Source organism: Oenanthe melanoleuca, chromosome 23, assembly GCF_029582105.1.
Source record: "Oenanthe melanoleuca isolate GR-GAL-2019-014 chromosome 23, OMel1.0, whole genome shotgun sequence".
NCBI lineage: Eukaryota > Metazoa > Chordata > Aves > Passeriformes > Muscicapidae > Oenanthe > Oenanthe melanoleuca.
Window position 1 is genome coordinate 4,558,980 of NC_079356.1, and position 23,730 is coordinate 4,582,709.

Sequence of the window (23,730 nt, forward strand, 5' to 3'; positions counted from 1 at the left end):
GGGCACTGTCCCCTGGGGATAACTGTGCATGAGCAACATCTCGTGTCCTCACAAGGAAACTGCCCCAAAAAGAAGCTGTGGGGCTGAAGAAAATGTGGCAAGCAGTCACAGGGGCTGAAGTGAAGGAACCCAAGTGAGCACAGCAAAGCTGGTGGTGGCTGCAGGGTGTGCTGTGGGTGGGACAGGGGTCAGATGGGGACACAGCCAGCAGGGACCACCCACATTTGGGAGCCTCTCTCTGCCCAGGCTGGCCAAGCAGAGGTTGAAGTGGTCAGTGGGTCAGGCTGGGCCTCTGAAAGGGCTGAACTGGGCACCAACACGAGGGGTTCTGCTCCCAGGTGACCCAAACCACTGCCAGCCCAGCAGGGCTCGAGTAGGAGCAAGCCACGAGGATTTTGCTTAGAGAATTTAACTAGAAAGACACAAAACCCAGTGCAGGAAGGTGGTGCAGCTGCAAAGGGGGGGAGCAACAGGCCTTGGCTCTTCCAGGAACTGCTGGAAACTGAGAGTTTCCATGAGAAAAAGCTTCCAAGACAAAAAGCCAGGCAGAAGCTCAGGGTTTGGCAGGGGGTTTGGCTCCTTCCAGGGTCAAAGCCACGAGCCAAGTGCCTTTTTCTGCAGCACCTCCAGCCCTCAGGCCCTCCCTGGGTGCTGCTTTCTGGCTGGGAATTGCAGAGCAGCGAGCAGAGCAGGCACAGCCACATCCAGGAGCCTCTCAGCTGCAGGTTACACGTGCACACACAAGCAAGGAAGGAGCCAGCTGGCAGCCTGGCAGCACCCAGCACAGCTGGCAGGGCTCTGAGTGCCCAGCTGGCCCAGGCACCCCTCACTCTGCCTCTTCCCAACACGTCAGGGTCAGTTTTGGCTTGGCCAGTCTCTAGGACCTATGGAGAAGTCAGGCTCCTGTGTGCCAGTGACCTCCTGCTTCTTCCTCCTGGACCTGAGGGGGTCACTTGAGCTGCCCACAGGTTTTAGCAGGAATGGAACTCCTCCAGGCTGGAGCTGCAACCCCCAGCACAGTCACACACAAAGGAACAGCCGTCCGTGATTGAATTCACATTCGATGGTGGAAATGAGCCTGTGACACACACTGGAAGCAGCTGCTTTATTCCCAGTCTTCCCACTCTTCATCTTCCAGCTGCAAATAAGAGGAAATTCATTTTTGAGCTGTTTTCAACCCTGTCTGTAACTCAACAGCTCCTCCAGCCCAGGGCACCCGAGGCAGCACAAAGCCTGATGGATCCTCACACTCCCACACCTTCCCAGCAGGGATTTGCCTGCTCTGTTTCCCAAACCCACCAGCCCCTCTCTGCTCATGCAGCAGCACCCTGAGGGCTGGGTGATGCTTTTGGGGGGCAGTTTTGTCTCCCCTGACTCACCTCCCCAGACATTTCCACCTTGGACAGTGCCAGCTGCACCTCCTCCTCTGTCATGTCCAGATCAAAGTCCTTCTCCCAGTCCTCGCTGATATCCGTGCTGGAGCCTGGAAGCACAAACATCCCCACTGAGCCATCAGAGCTGCCTCCAAAGCCCTGGAATTCCCAAGAATTAGAGCTACCACAGCCTGCCTGGGGAGGGAAAGCCTCCACATTCCCATGAAACAGCTCCCTGACAGAGATGGGATGGACTGAGCTTGCTTCCCTCACTGCAGAACAAGTGGGAGAGGGGAATGCTGAAACATTTTCTCCTCTGGTCTGGGAGAGCTGGGATGTGTTGAGCTCCAGTCACACAGAAAGTGCAGCAGATAAGGAATGACAGGAGGGACTCAGATATGGGAACACTCTTAGGGATGACAGGCACAGGGAAGGAATCACCACACTCCCTCCACAGAGCACAGCCTTTCCTGGCACCAAAGCCCTGTTCTGCTCAGCCAGCAGATCTTTTTGATTTCTTTCCCCTTCCTCTCCCTCACCCCTAAACCCAGAGCCCTTTCCCCAGGAGCTGTCCCTCCCAGGGGGGTTCCAGGCCCCACACAAACCTTTCTTGCCGTTGTTGGAGGGGGTGGATTTGCCACTGTCCGAGTTGAGCTCGAAGACTCGCAGATCTGTGGGCCCTTCCTCTCTCAGAGTCTCTGTCCTGCCCTGGCCTCTGCTCTCCAGCTCTCTGAGCTCTGTTCCAGCTGCTGCCTCTGAGGATGCTGCTGATTCCTGGGCAGGTGCAGAAGGCTGAGCAGCTTCTGGGGGTTTTGGCAGGGAGCTCTGCTCTTCCAAGGTGGCCTCCACCAGCCTCTGGGAGAGGTGGCCGGTGCCCAGGGGAGGAGCTGCAGTCTGTAGCTGGGTGGCAGGCACAGAGGCAGGGTTTGCAATCTGAGTCACAAGGGACACGCTCTCGCTGCTCTCTGAGGGGCTCTGCTCCACTGGGACCAGCTCTGGGGGCAGCACAGCCCAGCTCTCCCCAGCAGGGGGGTTTCCCTCTGGGGCTGTTGGGGTGGGTTCTTTCTGTGCTGCTCCTGGAAATGTGATGTTTGCACAAGGCAGGGGGGACATCCCCAAGAACTCCTCTGTAGGGAGGCAGAAGAGAAGTGAGAGATGTTTCAGCAAGTGCAGCAGCAGCTGGGCTGGGAGCTGCATTTCACAGAACCACAGAATGTCCTGAGCTGGGGAGGAGCCACAGGAATCAACCAGTCCAACCCCTGGCCCTGCACAGACATCCCACCAACCCCACCCTGTGCATCCCTGGGAGCATTGTCCTGGAGCTCTGGCAGCTTTGGGGCTGTGCCCATTCCCTGGGCAGTGCCCAGCACCCTCAGGGTGAAGAGCATTTTCCTGATACCCAACCTAACCCACCCTGGCCCAGCTCCAGGCATTCCTTCAGATCCCATCACTGGTCACAGAGCAGAGATCAGAGCTGCCCCCTTGCTGCCCATTTGAGGAGTGAAAAGTTCTCCACAAAGCCTCCCAGAGCCCCAAAACCTGTCCCACCTTCATCCTCCTCCCAGCCTGGCTCCTCTTGGTGCACGCTCTGCTCCGCTCGCTGCTTCAGAGCCTCCCTGCGGGCTTCATCCTGCAGGGGATTCAACATCAGCAGCCTCTCACATCCCCAACCCCTTCCCCTCCCAGGCATTTTGGGATCACTGAGTCCAAGCAGCCAGCCCAGCTCCCTGTTCTCCCAGGAGCCCCCAGCCTGACCCACCTGCTCCAGGCGATGCAGTTTGTAGAAGTAGCGCTGCCAAAACTCCAAGTGGGAAACAGCCACAGGGACCTGGGGAAGGAATCAGGGATGAGCTGCAGGGGACAAACAGCTCAGGGCTTTCCTGCAGCATTCCCCAAGGCAGGAATTGCCCAGGCAGGGCCTCACCATTTTGGTGTAGAGTGCCCGGATGGAAGGGCTGGTTGCCAGCAGCTCTGCAATCTCCCCTTTCCTCTCCTCCAGGCTGAACTGAGCGAGCCAGGCCTCCAGCAGCTCAGCAGGGCCTGTTTGGGAAAGCACAGGGATGAAAATCCTCGGCACAAACCAGAGTTTGGAGAAGTTTTATTGCAGGGGCAAAGCAGGAGGGAGACACAGAACTCCTCTACCAATTTAAACTGGGCCAGCAAATTCAGCCTAAGCTGGTCCTTGAGGTAAGAGCCAAATCTGCTCTTCATAGCTGGCCCCAAACCCTGCTGGCCAAAGGCTTCAAGGAATTCCAGCTGGCCCCCAGACCCCCTAGGGGCAGCACCCTGGACCCCTGCAGCCTCCCATACCATCAGGCTCGTTGCAGTAGGTGGCTGGGTCGGACTGGAGGCTGTAGAGACGAGCCTGGAGGAGACACACAGGGACAGCAGTGAGGGCAGGGCCAGCAGCAGAGCCAGGGGACAGGGCTCAGGATGGCACACCCCAGAATGGGACACTCACCTTGGCACTGTCATAGGGCTCAGTGGTTCCTGAGGGTGTTGCCATCAGTGTGATAACGTCACAGTCAATGGTCTTGTCCGGGGAGGGGGCAAAGGTGTCCGAGATGACCCCCAGGAAATCAGAGAGCCCCTTCCTCACCTTCTCAGTGGCACCTGAGGAGCCTTCTGCCCTCTTCAAGGCAAGAGGCAGCACAGTGTCAGTAACAGCCAGAATTTCTGGTGGGGTCCTTAAGGAAGGAGGATCTCTCTTGGGAGACAGGGCTGGGAGGGTGTGGTGGGAGGCACCTTCCTGAGCTGAGGCTTTGTGGGAAGGACACAGGCAGGTTTGGGGCTGCCTGGGACTGTCCCAGCAGGGCTGAGGCTCACAGCTGGTGTGTCACCCTACAGTGACAGCCACTGTCCCCCTTGCTCAGCACAGTGCAGAGAGAACCACAGGAACCTTCCTGTGCTCACCCACAAGGACACAGAGTGACAGGACATGGGGGACTGGCCTTCAGCTGAAGGAAGGTGGGTTAGGGGGTTATTGAGAAGGAATTCTTCCCTGTGAGGGCGGTGGGATGAAATTCCCAGAGAAGCTGTGGCATCTCTGGAACTACCCCAGGTCAGATTGGACAGCTTGGAGCACCCTGGGATGGTGGAAGGTGTCCCTGCCCATGGCAGGGGTGATGGTGAAGCTCTCCCAGCCCCTACTCACTGCCAGCTTGTCCTTGACCACGCTGGCCGTGGCGGCGATGGTGCAGGCGGTGTCGTGCTGCACCACCTGGGTGAACTCAGCCAGGTCCCTCTTCATGAACTCCAGAGCCTCTGAGGACTGCAAGGAGACAGCAGATGGATTCTCCAGGCTTGTGGTTCCCCAACAAAGCCATTCCCAGCACGTTACAAAAATTCAAGTGGGAGAGTTTAGCCTAGCTGAGCCCTCAGCCCAACCTGGGCAATGAGTAAAACCAGAATAACCTGAATAACAACAGCACCTGCTATGCCCAAAACACATTCCAGGAGGTTTTATGCCAAGACTAGAAAAAACACAGGATGGGAAAAACTGGGTTTAAGCTCTGTGTGTAATTAACACAAGCAGGAAATTACACACCACGAAGCCATGCTGGAAGCACAGCCCCCTCTGCTCAGGGGGTGATTCTCACAGATAGAGCCCAACAGGACCCAGAGTTTGTTCATCCAAAAATCCCAATCCTGATCTGGGGAGATTCTCCTGGGCTGTGCTCCAGCCTCCCCGGGGCTCCCAGCGCCGCCCCGCAGGTCCCGCCCGGCAGGTCCCGCCCAGTCCTGGTCCCGGCTGATCCCAGTCCCGGCTGATGCCGGTCCCGCCCGGGGCCGCCCGATCCCGGCTGATCCCAGTCCCGGTCCCGGTGCCGGTCCCGGTGCCGGCGGTTCCCACCTTCTCCTTGACAGCCTGGTAGCTCTGCTGCAGCCAGCTCCGCCACCAGCCGCCGTCCTCCCTGCGCGGGACCGGACACGGCGTCAGGACACGGCCACACACACACAGAGCCCGAGCCCAGAGCCAGATCCCGACCCCAGATCCCAGATCCCGAACCCATACATAGATCCCAAAGCTCCGATCCCAGATCCAAACCTCGACCGCAGATGACAGAGCCCGATCTCAGACCTCAATCCTACACTCCGATCCCAGATCCCAAGCCCCGAGCCAGACCCAGATCCAGATCCCGACCCCAAATCCAGACCCCAACCCCAGATCATAATCCCAGACCCAGATCCCAACTGCAGACCCAGATCCCGAGCCCAGATCCCAGATCCCAACCCCCGAGCCAGAGCCAGACCCAGACCCCGAGCCCAGATCCCAGACCCAGATCCCGACCCTAGATCCAGATCCCGACCCCAGATCCCAACCCCAGACCCAGACCCCGATCCCAGATCCCACCCCCAAACCCCAGTCCCGCTTCCCGGCCCCATCTCTCTGCCCTCCATCCCCCCCGCGGTCGCGGTCCCGTCCCGGTCCCGTCCCGGTCCCGCCGCCTCTCGGCCGTGCCCCGCTCACCCCTCCGCCATCTTGGCGGTGTGACGTCACCAATATTTACCGACCCCTCACCCCTCTGACCCCGCCCCGGAGCCGTGCCTCTCTGACGTCACTTCCTGCCCCGCCCACCCCCGGGTACGGCGGCCGGGCGGGACCGGGAGCGGGACCGGGCGGAGGTGAGCGATGGCAGCGAGCGCTCCCGGGGGCGGGCGGGGACGCGTTCCGGGGCACCCCGCGGGCTGGCAGGGCGGTGCTTGGAGCAGGGAGGGGTCCCGGTACCGGGCAGGGCGGTGCTTGGAGCAGGGACGGGTCCCGGTACCGGGCAGGCCGGTGCTTGGAGCAGGGACGGGTCCCGGTACCGGGCAGGGTGATCCTTGGCGTTCTAGGGGATGCTGGTCTGTGAAGGACGGTCCTTGGTGTTCCGGGACATCCGCTGTGTACCGGCAGGTGTGAAACCCCCGGTACCGGGCGGGACGGTCCTTGCAGGGTGTGAAACCCCCGGTACCGGGCGGGACGGTCCTTGCAGGGGTGTGAAACTCCCGGTACCGGGCGGGACGGTCCTTGCAGGGGTGTGAAACTCCCGGTACCCGGGCGGGACAGACCCCCGGGATTCGGGCAGGACAATCCTTGGATGTGTCTCCGGGGCGCTGTCCCGGTATCCCCGGTGTCCCCGCAGCGCTGGGAGGGGGTGGCAGTGGCGGTGTCCCCTCGCTCCCGGTATCCCCTCGGTGTCCCCTGGGTGTCGGTGTCCCGTCGCTCCCGGTGTCCCCTGGGTGTCGGTGTCCCCTCGCTCCCGGTGTCCCCTGGGTGTCGGTGTCCCCTCGCTCCCGGTGTCCCCTCGCTCCCGGTGTCCCCTCGCTCCCGGTGTCCCCGCGCTGCTGACGCCTCTCTCCGTTCCCGGCACAGCCATGGAGGTGCAGTCGTACTACACCAAACTGCTGGGGGAGCTGAACGAGCAGCGCAAGCGGGATTTCTTCTGCGACTGCAGCATCATCGTGGAGGGCAGGATCTTCAAAGCCCACAAGAACATCCTGTTCGCCAACAGCGGCTACTTCCGAGCGCTGCTCATCCACTACATCCAGGACAGCGGCCGCCACAGCACGGCCTCGCTGGACATCGTCACCTCCGAGGCTTTCTCCATCATCCTGGATTTCCTCTACTCGGGCAAGCTGGATCTGTGCGGGGAGAACGTGATCGAGGTGATGTCCGCCGCCAGCTACCTGCAGATGACCGACGTGGTCAACTTCTGCAAAACCTACATCAGGTCCTCCTTGGATATCTGCAGGAAGATCGAGAGGGAGGCGGCTTTTTACCAGGCTGACAGCGGCAGCTCGGCCAGGGAAGGCACCTCCAGGAGCTCTGCCCCCGCCTGCTCCGCGCAGGAGGAGAGGATCCCGGAGTGCCAGCGGGAAACGCCCTGCGGGGAGCAGCCGAGCAGCGACTCCCCCGACGGCTCCAAAGGGGTGGAACCCAAGGTGGAATTTGACCCCGACGAGGTGGAGGTGGAGGTGGGCGAGCGGCTGCCGCAGTTCCCCGCGGTGCCGCTGGAGCAGATGGAAGAGGGGCAGCCCGTGGAGCTGGCCTGCAATAATTACCACATGAAGCACTTCCTGGAGGCTCTGCTGAGAAACAGCTCGGCCCCGAGGAAGGAGGACGTGGTGCATCACTTTGTCCGGGGATTTGAGGGTAGGGCTGAGGATGCAGGAGTAGCCATGAGCTCCATGATGGACATTCACAGCGACTGGTATGGTGAGGACACAGGTGAGAGGACTCAGGGGTGGAGGAAGGAGCAGCTTTGTTGGGCTTCTTCTTTTGTTACTCTTGTTCAAGAATATTTTGCTGAAAAATTCTGGCACGGTGAAATAAACTCTTGTTGTGCACTGTTAAAGCAGCTGTACTTGTTTGTTTGGTGCAGCCCCTGGCAGGTGAGTATTCCCTTTGGAGCAGATCACCCCCAAACTCCACTTAGGGTGATTCTTCTTTAATAAACAAACTCACTGGGACCTTGCTGAATGGCAGGTGTGATTTTAAAAAAGAATTTTTCCCTCCTGTTGGTCATAAAGAGGAGCTGAGCTGCCACAGGAGGGATCTGGTGTAGCAGGAGGAGCTCATCCCATCACTTGGAACTTCAGAGGGCAGGAATTAGTTTTATCCAACACTGAGGGATTCCTGCAAGTCCTTTAGGAGCACTGAAATCTTTCAACTCTGTGGTGTGGCAGAAAAATGAGGCTTTTTTCACTTTCCAGCTGCCCCAAGCCCAGCACCAGTTGGAATATCTCAGGAATATTTCCTGGCAGTGCTGTCAGGCTCTTGAAAAAGAAGAAAATCATGTCCATGTGCATTTCTCCTGATGTGGACAGTAAAGATTTGGGCATTTTATCAGGGTTTTGGTAAGTGCCTTGTGAGGGCAGGAGGTGGCTGTGACAAACTGTGAGTGCCACAGGTGCTGAGGATGTGACAAATGCCACTGACTGTAGCCAGCAAATTTCTTTTCATGTCATCTCCAGCTCAAGCTGCCTGGGTGACTTTAAAGCCAATAAAAGTGACAAATCCTCTCCCTGCTTTCAAACAGGGCACTGATAAAATCCCAAATCCAGAGTTTTACTCTCAGTGCACTCACGCTGGTGCTTTTTGACATGTGGCAAGGCAAGAATATCTTACACACAAATTTAACTTCTCTTTTTCCTTTCTCAACATCTTCAGGCTGTTCATGAATCATTAAAAGGGAAATGCTTCCAGGATTTGATAGGGAACATCAGGAGCCCTGACAATGTATCAGAAATGTTAGGGGGAGATGAGCTTTGAGTGGGAGTGAGGGAAAAGAAACCAAAACTTCCATTCCTTCTGTTTCTGTGCTAAAACAGGATTTTGTAGCAGTGAGGAGAGTGGGAGTTTCTCAGCTTTCAGTGGTGCTGCTGCCTCAGCTTCTTCACAAGGCACCAGAAATGAGAAATACCAAGTCCTGATAAAAGAATGGAGCACTCAGGTTAAGAGATGAGACAAATCTCACTTCTTTTCAAGTGTCTGTTCACAGCTGAAGGAGGGGAAACAGGCACCTGTAGAGCACTGGAAGCAAGGCAGGGCTGAGAACTGGGTTGGTTGGAGTTTTAATGGAGCTCTAAATGCCCAGCAGGGATTTGCAATCCCTTGGGAAGCTCCAAATTGGGGTGAGCTGACTCTCACTCACATCATTAATAGCAGACACACCTTTTTTGATAGTGGGTTGGATAAACTTCAATACAAAGGATGCTCTGCAGCCTCACCTGCTTGACATACAAAATATTTCCCTGAATCAGGGCCTGGAACAGGGAAAATTAATCCTTTGGCATCACATCCCCACCTTTCTGCTGGAAGGGAAGCTGGGCTGGTGCTGACACTTGGCAGTGTCCACATTTCTGTAAAATGTGATCTTCAAATTGAATTCTGTTCTTGCACCTGACTCCATAAATTTGTGGTTTGGTTTTAGGAGCAGGAAAATATTGTCAGGAAATGTATTGGAGTCCTTCATCTCATTATTCCCAACAGGAAGGCAGTAGAAGCAGAGTCATATTTTCATATCTAAATATGAAAGCACATGGACAAAATGTGCTGCTCCTGCCTGCAGTTTGTGTTAAAGGTTTTAGTTTCTGGTGCTGTTTAATGCTAATGGTTTAATAATTAAAAGAAAGGAAATGGCTGAGATGGAGCAGACACCCCACTTGACTAAAAGCAGATTTTTGGTATTTAATGAAAAGGCTTCCTAAAATAAAATGAATGAACAACAGACTGGCTGCATGAATTCTGCAAGGGCACAAGCTGAGCAAACTGAGGTAAGGCAAGAGAAGGAAAACAGAGCTCACTCACATTCCCAGGCAGCAGGAGCAGCACTCAGCAGGTCCCTGAGTGTTGGGGAGGAGATAGAAAAATCTTATAGATATGAGTGCTTAGCAAAAAGTTCTGAAAGCAGAAGTGAGGTAGAAATGATAGCAATTTTTGATTGTGAGGCTGAAAGCAGCCATGTGAAGGTTTAGGACCTCTTCCTTGGTTTAGATGATGCCAAATGTCACAAATACCAAAGAACCAACAGACATCTTGTTCCAAGTATGGCAGGAAAGGTTTAGAGATAAGGTTTATAGATAAGAAAGCCATAAAACATGGTGATTTAGTGATTCCTATAGGTTGCATGCAAATATGAAGAAATTAGTATTTTGTAGAAGATTGGTTAATGGAAATTAGAATATTCATAATAAAAGAATAGTTATTGTATTGTAAATGGGAAATTGCCTTCTTACACCTCTATTCTCTGCCTCAAATTCCCTAACAAAAACAACAAACTCCAAGCCCAGAACACAGAGAGCTGCTGATCTCTCCTGACGACAAAACCCCCGTGCACCTGAGCTAACCCAGAGTGTTTTCCCCCTCAAGGTGACGTGCTGGTGGTGCCCATCAAGCTGCACAAGTGTCCCTTCTGCCCCTACACGGCCAAGCAGAAGGGGATCCTGAAGAGGCACATCCGCTCGCACACCGGGGAGCGGCCGTACCCCTGCGACACCTGCGGGAAGCGCTTCACCCGGCAGGAGCACCTGCGCAGCCACGCCCTCAGCGTGAGTCCCGCCCCAAAATCCGGCCCCAAAATCCGGCCCCAGCCCCGCTGCCGTCCCGAGATGGGTCTGGCAGTGACAGAGGATGGGTGGGGTTTCAGCCGGGGGGGATAAGGATGTGGGTGTTCTGGGTTTTTTTTTGGGTTGTTAGGTTGGATTCTGCCTTGGAGGTTGTGGATTTCTCGTTGCTAGAAGTGTCCCAGGCCAGGTTTGGAGCAACCTGGAATTGTGGAAGGTGTCCAAGCTCTAAGTCCCTTCCAAACCATTCCATGATTTCATAATTCTTACACTTGGGTAGCCCAAATCTTTGTGGCCAGAATCACGATGTGACCCAATTCAGCTGAAGTTTGGCTGTTTCCCTGTTCTGGCAAGTCTGTTCCAAGTCCTTTCCAGCTCAAACCATCAATGATTTTTGTACTTGGGTAGCCCAAATCTTTGTGGCCAGAATCACTTCAGCTGAAGTTTGGTTGTTTCCCTGTTTGGCAAGTCTGTTCCAAGTCCTTTCCAGCTCAAACCATCAATGATTTTTGTACTTGGGTAGCCCAAATCTTTGTGGCCAGAATCACGATGTGACCCAATTCAGCTGCAATGTGGTTTCCCTGTTCTGACAATCCCTCCAAACCACCAAATTCCATTTTTGCCCCAAATTTGCTGTTTCTCCTGCAGGTGCATCGCTCCAACAAGCCCATCATCTGCAAGGGCTGCAGGAGAACCTTCACCAACAGCCTGTCCCAGGGGCTGAGGCGCTTCGGGCTCTGTGACAGCTGCACCTGTGTCACCACCACCCACGAGGACTCCATGCCCATCAACCTCAGCCTGGTGGAAACAGCCTCAGAAGGGCAGGAGAAAGGAGATGCTGACAATGATTGGCCCATCTATGTGGAGTCTGGAGAGGAAAATGAGGCAGCTGAGGATGAGGATGGTGATGACAAGCAGGAAATCCACAGGAGTTTGTCAGACAGAGAGACTTTGATGTAGCAGTGAGAGCAGAGGGGGAGCACTGAGAGGTTCCCTGGCAGAAAACTGCACATTTGCTCCATCAGTGACACTGTGCTGGTTTTTATTATTCTGGTTTTTTTTTTAAATTAAATTGCAAGGAGAATTGGGATTTTTAATCCTTTTTAAGTTTTCAGTGCTGTGCACCAGAAATCTGGGAAGAATTTTCTGTCTGGGGCTCCCAGAGGTTGGACTTGAGCAGTTTTTCTGCTTCCTGGTTTTGGTTTTGCAGGTGGAACATCCCCTGGGTTGTTTTGGGGACAGGTTTCTTCAAATAATGAGTCATGGTCCTTAAGCCCTGATCTGAAAGGGACACCACCTTTTCTCTGAAATGACATGAAATGTGGTTTTCAACTCTTCCCTTGGGATTTTTCCATGTTAATCTGTGATCCTTCTGTCTTAGGACAGTGTTGTCCAATTTATGAACCATAAATGTTTGCTGAGACTGGATTTGACCTGGAAACCAGGGCAGAAAAACCAGGATAACAAAAAAAAAAATAATATAAAATAAAATAAACCAACAAAAATATGCTGCTGCTGGAAGGATAGACAGGAAGAATAAATCTATTTCACATAATTAATTGCAGGAATTTAGAGATCAAGCTTCTCTTTCTGAATTTTTACTGCATCCTCCTCTCCTAAGACTTTTAGATCTTCACCTGTGTCTTTAATGTCAGATATCAGTAGTCTTGGCTTAAATATTTAACACAAATAATGATGTTTTAGTGGCCAGGACTAAGAGAAAAGCCCAAATTCTTTTCAGCTTTTTCCAACAGGAGTTGAAAGCTGTCAAGCAGGTTCCTTGGGAGTTCTGACTGTGGCAGATTAAATAACCAGATCCACACCTGCTGTAGCTGAGGAGCAGTGAAATGTCTGAGCTATGCTATAAAAGAGCTCTAATGCCCTTTTAGAATAATTTTCTTTCTCTTTTTCTTTTAAAATTTGGGGATCCTCTCATGGTTTATGTTTTGTGACTTTATCCAATATTTATTTTTTTTTAAAAAACCTCCACTGTGGACCTCCTGTTTCTTTGCTGGGGCAGCTAAAGCTTTTCAAAGGAGGTGAGATTTTGTCACCATTCCAGCAGCAAGTTTTTAAGAACTATGAAAACTCAGGCTGGGAATCTTTAGAAGAAAACCCAGCACCACCAGAAAGCCTCTTTGCTTAGGGGTGACCTCTTGTTCCCTGACAAAGGGAAAAAAAACTGGAATATACTGTGAAATGAGACTGTTAATGCTTCTTCACTCTGCTGTTCCTAAGTGTTTCATGAAAAGGCAAATTTGATGAGTCTTTTTGGCTGCAGCAGAATTCTGTGGACAGATTTGGCTGACAAAGAGTTCCTCCCACTTGGTGCTGTTTGCTGAGGGTTTTGGTGTAAAGATTTTCCACTTGGCAAATCTAAAAAACCCAAGAACCCTGTGATTTAACCAGGGTTTTTTTTTTGTTGAAAAAGAGCAATTCAGCTTCTCCCTCTGCTTCACCCAGCAGTGAAACAGTCCCACTGTCAGGTCAGATTTATTTGTGAGAGGTGATTCTGCTCTCACAAGTGCAGCCAAGGCTTCATTGCCACACCAGGTAGGATGAGGAAAGAAGAAACAAAGTTCATTTTCAATAATTCACTTTAGTGATGGCTGCTGGAAAGGGCAGAAGGTGATGAAACTTCTTTTGGAGTGGTCTGGTCCAAGTTCTTGATGAGTTGTCACCATAATGTGCTGATTTTATTTTCTGTCCCTTAATTTGGGTGAGTTTCAGTCATCCCTGTTCCAGGTCAGCTGGAATTTTGAGTTTGTGGGAGCTGGGACACAGGACAGGAATTTACAGAATTCCTGCTCTAGAGCTTCTGTTTTAGTCAATCTGAATTTAGGGATGTTGAAGGGACAGCTCAAGGAGGTGCCACCTTTGGAGTTGAGCTCCCCTGAGAAAATCCTGCTGTGGTTTTGGCTCCTTGAAAACCTGAGTAAATCTGTTTGGAAAAGCATTTTCCAGCCTCCCAGGGCTGGATTTTTGCTGAGTCCACCCAAATCCAAAGGATGATAATGGTGATAAAGGAGGGATTTCTGCCTTCAGAGCTGTGGATAATCTGAATTTTTTGGGAGACTTGCTGATGGAAGTGGAGGAGGAATGTAAATAGGGATCTAATTAATATTTAGTGATCTCTGGTCATGAAGATTCCACCTGATTGTGAATATTGGTGGAAGCCACTAAGCTGAGCCTGGGAAGTTCCTGGAGTGGCTGAGCTGACTCTGAGCCTGTGGAAACACTTGGAGCAGAGAAAATGAACCTTGCAGGAATGGCTGCAGAGAGCTTTTCCTTCAGCCTTTTTTGCTCTTAGAGATTGTCCTTGTGTGTTTGTGCCTAGAGAATGGAGCTGTCAGGGGGCTGGGGTGGGGGGGAGGCTTTTCCACAGGGAAAATCCCACCAAACTGGGGGTTTCCTGTTCAATTGTCACTTTGTGCTGCTTTGTTTTGTTTTTTCTGTGCAGTCTTTTCAACCTTTGGATGTAGAAGAGGATGGAGTTTTCCCCCACGTTCTTGTGTTCATGTGAATCCCTTTTGCTTGTGCTTTCCACTTCATTTTCTGGATGTTTTTCTCCCGAAATCTTCCATTTGTAGATCCAGCCTCTCCAAGAAAATGATGTTGGCTGTTTAAAAACCTTCCTGTGGTGCTTGATGAAGAATCAAAAATCATGTTTTTAGGGGAGTTCTTTCTAAGAGAATCTCTTTCTCCAAGGTTTTTAAAGGCCATGAACACGACACATCTTCAAACTTAGCTGGTTGTACTTGACTTTGTTTAGGAATACACATTTTAATGTCTTTTTTTTTTGCACAGAAATGTATTTCACTGAAGAAATACATGCTGCACTGGTAATTGTGGTGCATTTAACCTCTTGGTGCAAAGCCCTTGTAAATCTTCCAAATGTGGTGGTTGAATTTCCTGATGTTTTGTAAGACAGTTTCATAACTGAAGTCCTTTAGTCCAGTAATGATGACAAATTCTTATAAACTGAACCTTATTTGTGGAAGTGACTCAACTATATTTGTGGATCTTGGAGCATTCTGGAGTTTTTTGATTGTCTAGAAAATAAAACTCTCTGAGAGGGTTGCTTTGATTTTTTTTACCATTCAAATGTTGACTGAGTAAACCTGAGAGTGTCTTGATTGAGGCTCACGTTTCAGTTTCTGGCATTAAAATGAAATAATTAATATTTCATTTTCATTAATTTGGTTAAAAAAATAATATGTCCATTTTTGGGGACAGCTAGTTTGCAAGAAAAATCAGGTTTTTGGAAGGAAAGAACTAAAAGGATCCTGTTCACTTAAACCCCAGCCAAGTGAGATTTTTAGATTTTTTTTTTTTTATTTTAACACTGACTTGGTTTTTTTAAGTGTCTTTGTAGCTTTATGTTAATTCAGCTTTTTAAAACTTCTCATTTTTTCTTGCTGGGAATCAGATACTGATCTCAGTAGGAGGAAATGCTTGTGGGAATGGGGAGGACAGAATCCCAAATATCCTTTCCAAGAAATTTTGAATTCTATAGAATATTTCACAAAAAATCTCACTGCAAGTACACAATTTTTTTTTTTTTTTTTTTCATGAAAGATGTGAGATGCTGAAAAAGTCAGAGGAGATGAGGAGATCTCCACCCTTGGTGATAAAGATTTTTTGTGGGGGAAAGAGGAAAGCAGGGAAGTCAAGAAGGTGTTAAAGAACTCTGGAATGATTTGGGGAGAATTATTTGGATCTTGCCCTAAATCATCAACATGAGCTGTATGCAAATCCATATTTGGGACAAATTTTTGTCCAATTTTTGGGACATTTGGCTGTTGTGGGAAAATGGGTGAAGATAAGAGTTTAATGAGGGTTTTAATTATCCTGCTGGAACAGGATTAGGATTCCCAAATCTCAGATTTTTCCTAAATTATTGGAGATTGCTGCCAGAGGGAAGATTCCTGCCTGGAGTCAGGGGTTTAGGTCTGGATTTCTGATTTTCTGCTCATTTTGAAAAAGGAAGTGATCTCCTGGTGCCCTGGAGGCTTCAAGGAATTGGGATTTGGGAGATTTGGGGTTGTGCTCAGAGATTGGGATTTGTGCTTGAACACGAAGGTGGAGCTGGAATCCTGGGTGATTTAACTCTCCTGGTTTGGTCCTTGGGAAAGCTGAGAACAGGAATGATGATGCAAAGGAAGAAAACTCAAATCCATGAAAATTGTCATCTCATTCCTCATTAATTTCTAGGTTTGAACAGTTCCTTAAGTTGTTTTAGTATAGGCTCTGGTAAAAAAAAAAAAAAAAACAAACCAAAAAAACTGGATAATTAAAGTTAGAAAATTCACCATCACTAAAGGCTATGATTCCTCAGGAACATTTATGTTGAGAAAAACTGAAATCTTTTAACTGGTGGCACTGTTAATTAATCTATTATAATATAATACAATAATACTACACCATTATATATTATTACTGTTAATCCTATTTGGTTAGCAAACCCAAGGAGGAAATTATGTTAATTTTTCTATGAGCAAGAAAAATATAATTTTTTTTTTAGTGTAATTTTCTGAAGAGCAGACTCTTTACACTCAGGCTGAGCAGCAGCTCCTTCACCTCCTTCACACAGCTGCCAAGCACATTCCCTCTGGATAAACTCTCCAAACAGCATCTCAAGTGGAATTTCTCAGTTGAAATTGGCTCTAAAATTTAAAACACAACCCAAAAAAACCCCTCTCTGCATGTCTGGGATTATTTGGGATGAATTTTGAGCACAACAGGATGAAATCAACCCCATAATGAGAAATTCCAGGTTTGCTCTGTGGCTGTTTTGGACCCCCAGCACAGAGCAGTGAGCAGGAAGTGCTGAGAAAAGCACTTGTAGCATCTTTGAAATTTCTAATTAAGCTACTCTAGATATCACTGAATTTTTTCCTCATATTTTTGAAATTCTCTTGCACATGGAGAACCCTCAAGCTCCTGTTGACATTGATACAAAACCCCACTGATAGTAGAGTGAAAGCACCAGGCAAGTTAAACAGAACAAATACTTCCAGATAATTATTTTCCAAGGGAAGCTTTCAGCTGATGAAATAATATGGGCAGAAATGTGGAAAAAAATAAGTAGAATATTGAGCAAGAAGGTTCTTTCCTGCCCAAACCATCCTAGGATTCTGTGATTCCATGTTAAATAAAAAAAGGTGCTACTTAGTTGGCTTGACAGGGAAAAATAAACATGAAAGGAATCAATTTAAGAGATATTAAAACCTGATACAACAAATAAATGTTCTGCTTTATATTAAACAATCTGATTGTTTTGTTGGTTTTATTCTTTATTTCTCAGTGGTAAGAGCTGTGAGAAGCTGGTGTGAATTCCAGTTGTTTCATGTTTAAAAAATGATTAATTTAGAGCAGAATGGATCTCATGAAGATTTTAAGGGCATGGCCTAGGTTTGAAAGGAAAATCTACAAAACTAAGAAAGTTTATGAAAAATTGGGAATTATGCTGGGAAAGGATATTGTTACATATACATCTATATATACAAAACATGAATGAATATAAATTGGGGATGGATAAATGTATATGAATTAGTGAGGAAATGGTTCTAATGATCAAAGGAGAGAGTCTTTGGATTGTTATCTTTTAGATAAAGTATTTAGTAAATTTTGCTACTCTGGGGAAAGGAAGATAAATTGTTTCAAGGTGGAACGTCTGAAGTTACAGAAGGGAAGGCCAAAAGTGCCACAAAGGGCTCGGTTAAGGAAGAATGGTTTCCATGGGAAAATAAATATTTATGAAAAATAACTGGGGCGTCAAAATCACAGAAAAGACCCTGGTGGTAAGAAAAGGAAGGAGAAAGACACTAAACTTGGAGGGAGAGAAGGTGAGAGGTTCAGGTTTCACTTTCAGCCATGAATTCTTCAGAAGATAACAGCTACCAACAGAGAAAAGAAGATGTCACATCTCCTTTGGAAGACGCTGCAAGAGAAAGGAGAAGGATTTGGGTCATCGAGGCCTGTGCTGTAGATAAAGGTGTGAAAAGGAGGCATCTGGGGCACCGCATCCCCTCCCGGGCCGGCGTGCGGGGCGAGGCAGGCGCCGGGCTGCGGCTGCAATCGGTGCGTTGCCCCTTTAATTGTGTCCCCAGCCCTCGGGCGTCTCTGTCCAACGCCCACGTCAGCAAATACCTTTTGTTTCTCTCCCGTTCGGGCTCGCAGGGCTCGGGGGCTGCGGGAGCAGCGGCGCGTCGCCTCCAGGCACGGCGAGCCCCGAGGCGGAGCCGGGGATCCCGCAGCCACCGCCCGCTCCCCCCGGCTCGGCCCGCAGCTCCCGCCGGTGAGCGGCGGCTCCGCACGCCGGTAGGCCGGGCAGGGCGCTGGGCTCGGGGCGGAACGGGCCCCGCCGCCAGCCCGGCTGCGAGGGCGGCGAGGAGGGCGCGGGGCTCCGCGGTGACCGCGGGTGTTTCGGGCCTCTCGGTGCCTCCGGGAACCTCCCGGTGCCGCCCGGTGCCGCCCGGTGCCGCTCGGTGCCGGCGCTGCCGCGGCCCCGGCGGGCGCCATTTGCAGCCCCGGGCGCGGACACAAAGGGCTGCGCGGGGCGGGCGCGGCGCTGCCGGGGAAGGGGCGGCGGGGCGGCAGCGGCAGCGGGCGCTGGGCACCGGCACGGGCACGGGCACGGGCACGGGCACGGGCACGGGGGGCTGTGGCGGAGCGGCAGCCGTGGCACCGTTCCCGCAGGCGGCTGCGGGCGGCACGCCCGGCTCGGGGCGCTCCGTGCGGGCGGAGGGCAGAGCGCAGCCGGGGCTGGCGGGCGCTGCGGCCCCCGCGGCTGGGCCGGGGCTGGGACCGGGACCGGGACCGGGACAGGGATCGGGACCGCGACCGGGCGGCTCCGTTGCCGTCGGGCGTTCCGGGCTGCCGGAGCGGGCGGGCGGGTGAGTGACGGCGGCCGCGGCCAATGCCGGGGGGCCGGGGCGCTGCCGCCGAGCCGCGCTCCCGGAACCTTCGGCGGCGGCGGGGCTGGAGCCCGGCGAGGCGGAACCGCCGGTTCGAGGCACGGCCGCGGTCGCAGCCGCAGCTGCTCTTGGCTCCTCGTTTTTCCGGAGCTGCCTGAAGGCTGCGCGGCTCCAGCGGGCGGCACGAGTCCAGCCCCGCATCCAGCCCGCATCCTGGGCACGGAGATGCTGCCGGCTGTAGCACACCCGTCTCTGCCAAATAACGCGGTCTTGGCTTTGTCATCCCTCTTGTCCTGTTGGAAAATGAGCATATCGTGGTTTAAATATATTTATAGATTTATAAAAAATGAGATTATTTGTAAAGATAGCCGTAAAATTTGGGCTAATTTTTGGCTGAGTTACACAGTATCGAAGTCAAGAGTTTAATAATTTTCTTCATTTTTTTAGAGCAACGTTTCATTTCACCTTTTCTGGGATGGAGATTTCGTCTCACCAGTTTCACCTCTTGGAGCAACTAAATGAGCAGCGCAGGCAGGACTTGTTCTGTGACTGCAACATCCTGGTGGAGGGCAAGGTCTTCAAAGCCCATCGCAATGTGCTGTTCGCCAGCAGTGGCTACTTCAAAATGCTCCTTTCGCAGAGCTCGAAGGAGACGAGTCAGTCCACGACTGCCACTTTCCAGGCCTTTTCTCCTGACACCTTCACAGTTATCCTAGATTTTGTGTATTCAGGCAAATTGTCCCTCACTGGTCAGAATGTGATCGAAGTCATGTCAGCTGCCAGCTATCTGCAGATGACAGATGTGATCAGCGTGTGCAAAACCTTCATCAAGTCGTCGCTGGACATCAGTGAGAAGGAGAAGGATCGCTACTTCAGCCTGTCAGACAAAGATGTGAGTTCCAACGGCGTGGACAGATCCTGTGTGTACAGTGGAGGCTGGAGGGCAGAGAGCAGCCCCCCACATTCCCACTCCAGCCCAGACCCTGGGACTTGTATGATGGGTGGAAACACTTGGAGCAATTTCAACTATTACCCCACCTCTCAAAGAAACGCCCAACAGCAGCTGCCCAAACATGAGCAGCGACAGGATTCCATCAAGAAATCCCGGCACTTGGGGCTGCAGCAACCTTCTGACATCCCCCACTATAAATCAAGCAAGCTGGAGGACAGGGCTGCTGAGCCTGCCAGCCACGCTGCACCAGCAGAGGAGCAAGTCCACATTGACACCGAGGTTGAAGCTCCTCACGTGGGCTACCAGTTTGGCCAAGGGGCTGAGGTGATGCCCAGGGGCTTGGCTGTGCCTCAGCAGGAGCACGAGTCAGCCCGCTCCTCCAGTAAATCCAAGTCCTCCAAAGCTGAGGAGCAGTATGGGAACATGCCCTCCATCCTGGGAGTCATGGGGAACTGGGCTGAAGGTGAGTGGGGTTTCGTGCTTGTACACAGACTCCTGGGAATCCTCTCTTCCAGCCCTGAGAAAATACTTTGCTCAATAGTAAAGCACAACTGCCAAAAAGACAGGTGTATTGTCCAGGAATATATGTTTGGAAAGCTGAACTCTTGATTTTTAAATAATTTTGAGTTCTTGAAATACCTGAGGAATTAAAAATAAATATAAGCTTCTTTTCATGAAATCACAGAATGGTTTGGGTTGGAAAGGACCTTAAAACTCATTTTGCTCCAGGGATATATCCCACTATCCAGTCCCTGTCCAAGCTGACTTTGCCAGATCTATGTTAACACAGCTAATGTTTCACTCCTCTTGCTGATTTCCTGTGTAATCTACAGGAAAACACAAAATCCTTATGCTTGAAACAACCAGTGAACACTATTTTAATAAAAGCGATTCTCATAAAACACCTTTTCCTACAACATTCCATGACATGACTTTGCTTTTTTTTATTTTTTTAAATCCTTTTTTATTTTCTGACAGATGACCTGTCCAGGATGAGGTTCAAGTGCCCATTCTGCAGCCACGTGGTGAAGAGAAAAGCTGACCTGAAGCGTCACCTTCGGTGCCACACGGGAGAGCGGCCGTACCCCTGCGAGGCGTGTGGCAAGAGATTCAGCAGGCTGGATCACCTCAGCAGCCATTTTCGAACTGTGAGTATTTTTAGCAACTGCCATGATTTATTTAAAAATGTAAATCTGGCTAATTAAGCACGCTGTGAGTGTATCTGGTTGATCTAGTGACTCCTGGAAAGAAGTCACTCAAGAAGTCACTCTTCTGGTAGAGAAGAGGGGAATAGAATGATTCATTTGGTTTGGTTGCAGTTGAATTGAAGGATGATTTGAAGGATGATTTGCAGGAAAGGGGTGGAATTTGTTGGGTAGTTGATGGTTTGCAGAGTTCTGCTCTCTGCAGCCTGTGGTAGCTCCAGTGGGCTGGTGCAGTTCAGTGTTCGATGTCTCAAACTGAGGCAACGCTGCCATTTGACTCTGCTTTTTGTCACCTCCTCTTTGTGGATGCTTTACAAATCCATCCCTTCCCTTTTCCCAGATCCACCAGGCGTGCAAGCCCATCTGCAGGAAATGCAAGCGCCACGTCACCGAGCTGACGGGACAGGTGGTGCAGGAGGGGACCCGGCGCTACAGACTCTGCAATGAGTGCCTGGCTGAGGCTGGAATCGACAGCATCCGCATTGACTTGGAGGCTGAGGCTCCTCTGGAGTTCCCACAGGATGGGGACAAAGATTCCAGGTGGCATTATGGGGAGGACAACAGGTCTGATGTGGAAATCGTGGAGGACGGCTCGACCGACTTGGTTATCCAGCAAGTGGATGACAGCGAGGATGAAGCAGAGGAGAAGGATGTGAAACCAAATATTAGGTAGTTGGAAATCAAGGATTGGGAATTCTGTGGAAGAGGGAGAATGTACTGTGAGCAAATTGCCCTCTGCCAGCTGGTGGTGATCCTGCAGAGACAAGTGGTTGCATGAATTTATGGACACGTCATTGAGGCCGTGCTGGTTTGTTAGCAGAAACCCCCACCATGTGTTGTTTTGGTTTAAAAAAAATCCATCCTGAAGTTCTGGATGAACAAGGAAACTGCAATATTAGGTGGATAATTTTTATAGCAGGCAATGGGGAATGTCTCAAAGCCTCTTGCAAAGGAAATTAGGTTGAAATACTTTTAAAAAGTCACAGATTATTGTAAATTGCCCATTTTTTACACTTGCAGAGAGGTGGGGTTTATATCATTTGGCAATAAGGACCCCCCACACCAGACAACCTCTCTTGAGTGCTTAGAAGTGAAGAGAATCTTCCATGAAATTTCATGAAATCTTCATGTTATGATAAGGAAAAAGGCAGCTAATTAAGAAAGAGCATTTAAAATGTTTTGGCACTTTTGTCTGGAAAAGGACTTCTGTAAAATGTATTAGGATGAGGTGAATCTTTAGTAAATCCTATGTTCAAGACTTATTTCTTTAAAAGAAAATAAGCACATAAATGCTTAACACATTAAAATTAAAAATTTGGATCATTAATTGATGCCAGTAGCTGTTTTAGTCTCAAAATCAGAATCTCAGACTGGGCTGTTTTAATAAGCACTATAAAAATACTCTTTTTTTTTTTTTTTTTTTTTAATATTTTGAAACCTCTCAAAAGTGCCCAGACATGGTGGGATTGTTGGGGTGCAGGGCCAGGTGTTGGACTTGGATGATCCTTGTGGGTCCCCTCCAGCTCATATTGATATTGAATATTGATATGGATGGATATTGAATTCTGTGCAGCTTCTCCAGTCTGTACCAGTGAGACCAAGATGTACTGGAAGTTCTAGACACCATATTTGTGTCATTTCACCCAGAGATGAGTAATGATGATGAAATTTTATTTCTACTTGGTTTTGTTGCTTAGTGAGTTTCTCTTACCCAGCACTGTCAACAGCAGAGGAGCAGGAGATGCTCCTGGGCTCCTGCTGCTCTGCATTCCTTGGACAGATCTGAGTTATTCCAATTCTTGGGATCATGGGACTCAATGGCTGTAGACTTAGAAAATTATATTTTTTTTTCTTTTTTTACAGCTTTGTAAGCATGTTTGGCTGAACCCCAGAGTTTCTTACACAACAATCCCATATATGTATATATATATATCTATACTATATAATCTTTCCCAGGGACAGTTAAAAAGTCACTATTTTATTTTTAGTTGTGTAAAAACTGTATAACTTTCTTGTATCATCATGACCACAGAGTGCAGCATTTTCATTCCAGGCTGCAGGTGACCAACAAATGCCAACTTGAGAACTTCATGCAAAATTCAGTGTAAGCATTAAGCACCCTCCTCTCCATGGGAAGCATCCCAAGGACACAAGAAATGGTGTTTTATTGTTCCTACAAAAATTATAATTTATTGGTTTAGGTTTGGGGAGGGGGTGACTTAAAAATCTTTGTGATATTATGGGACACTTGATCAGCAGCCCCAAAAATGGATTTGATGTGGAAATAGACATTTAATCTCTTGGAGCTTTTAAACTCCTAAAATGCCTGTTATGAAGTGGCTAAGAAATATTCCTGAGCAACCTGGATTAAATCAAATACACAGAACAAGAAATATTTATATGAATATGGAGTAACTTTGCTCAAATTTCATAGATGTTTCCCTTTCCCTTTCCATTAAAGAGTTTGACAACAAATCCCAGGTATCAGTGCCTGCTGTCCCAGGATAAAAAGTGACTGGAATTGGTTTGTGTGTGTTTGGGGATGCATGAAGGGGAGGGGAAAAATAAATTGTTCTCTCCAGGTCTGAAATCTTAACTGCCAGCTGCAAAGGTCAGACTATTAAGTGTTTCTTAATAGTGGGGGTGTTTTTAGAAGCAAAGGGATTTTTGGATCAATACTCAATTTAATTAGAGATCATCAATCTAACAGTACTGAGGACCAGATGCTTCTGAAGTGGCTCCAAATGGGCAAATGGAACAATCTATCCATAGGAAGATTTTACTTTTTAAACACAGGCAGATTAATTGTTGATTTGCTGGGCAAATAAGGGCTTTTTTTTTTTTTTCTGGATTTATATGTTGTTATTCTCAGTAGTATAACTAGATATCTGTAATTTTTAAAGTATCTTTTTAAGCTTGGAGGTTTAGTCAAGGCTGCAGTTCCCACAGGTCAATGATGTTTTTCTGTTTTTCAAAAGTTGCCATTTTTACATTTGTTACCTTAATTTTGGTCGTTGTTTCCTTATTTTTGTATTGCAAGACAAGATAAATGTTAAGTGCCTTCTGTTTTCAACATCCTTCATTTTACACTCATGTATTTTGCTTTTTTTTTTTTTTTTTTTTCTCTAAATGAAAGTATTTGTTTTCTTTTTGTCTCCTTCCATTGCCTCTGATTGTCTTCTTCATATTTCTGTGAGGATCACATGCCCTCATCAGCACAAGGAACATTTCCT

At 49.5% G+C, this 23,730-nt stretch overlaps 3 protein-coding genes across 5 annotated transcripts; 2 read left to right on the top strand and 1 right to left on the bottom strand.

The window, feature by feature from the left end:
• Positions 1-655: 655 nt before the first annotated feature.
• Positions 656-5,929, bottom strand: BSDC1 (BSD domain containing 1). 2 transcript variants are annotated; one of them, XM_056509026.1, is made up of 11 exons: positions 5,845-5,929; positions 5,227-5,287; positions 4,528-4,644; positions 3,835-4,005; positions 3,684-3,738; positions 3,298-3,413; positions 3,133-3,201; positions 2,922-3,003; positions 1,979-2,500; positions 1,380-1,483; positions 656-1,138 (listed from the first exon to the last, which is right to left on the bottom strand). In XM_056509026.1, exons 1-11 carry the CDS (start codon positions 5,853-5,855, stop codon positions 1,106-1,108), a joined length of 1,341 nt encoding a protein of 446 aa, XP_056365001.1. In that variant the 5' UTR covers positions 5,856-5,929; the 3' UTR covers positions 656-1,105. The 2 variants fall into 2 exon arrangements, with proteins under 2 accessions (XP_056365001.1, XP_056365000.1); XM_056509025.1 differs by lacking the exon at positions 656-1,138 and having other exon boundaries at positions 1,314-1,483; positions 5,845-5,901.
• ZBTB8B (zinc finger and BTB domain containing 8B) lies at positions 5,924-15,594 on the top strand. The gene is made up of 4 exons (XM_056509027.1): positions 5,924-5,999; positions 6,730-7,584; positions 10,228-10,406; positions 11,070-15,594. Exons 2-4 carry the CDS (start codon positions 6,732-6,734, stop codon positions 11,379-11,381), a joined length of 1,344 nt encoding a protein of 447 aa, XP_056365002.1. The 5' UTR covers positions 5,924-5,999; positions 6,730-6,731; the 3' UTR covers positions 11,382-15,594.
• Positions 15,595-15,604: 10 nt separating this feature from the next.
• On the top strand, positions 15,605-23,654 carry ZBTB8A (zinc finger and BTB domain containing 8A). 2 transcript variants are annotated; one of them, XM_056509021.1, is made up of 4 exons: positions 15,605-17,744; positions 18,788-19,755; positions 20,271-20,440; positions 20,838-23,654. In XM_056509021.1, exons 2-4 carry the CDS (start codon positions 18,816-18,818, stop codon positions 21,168-21,170), a joined length of 1,443 nt encoding a protein of 480 aa, XP_056364996.1. In that variant the 5' UTR covers positions 15,605-17,744; positions 18,788-18,815; the 3' UTR covers positions 21,171-23,654. The 2 variants fall into 2 exon arrangements, with proteins under 2 accessions (XP_056364996.1, XP_056364997.1); XM_056509022.1 differs by having other exon boundaries at positions 15,605-17,721.
• Positions 23,655-23,730: the final 76 nt, after the last annotated feature.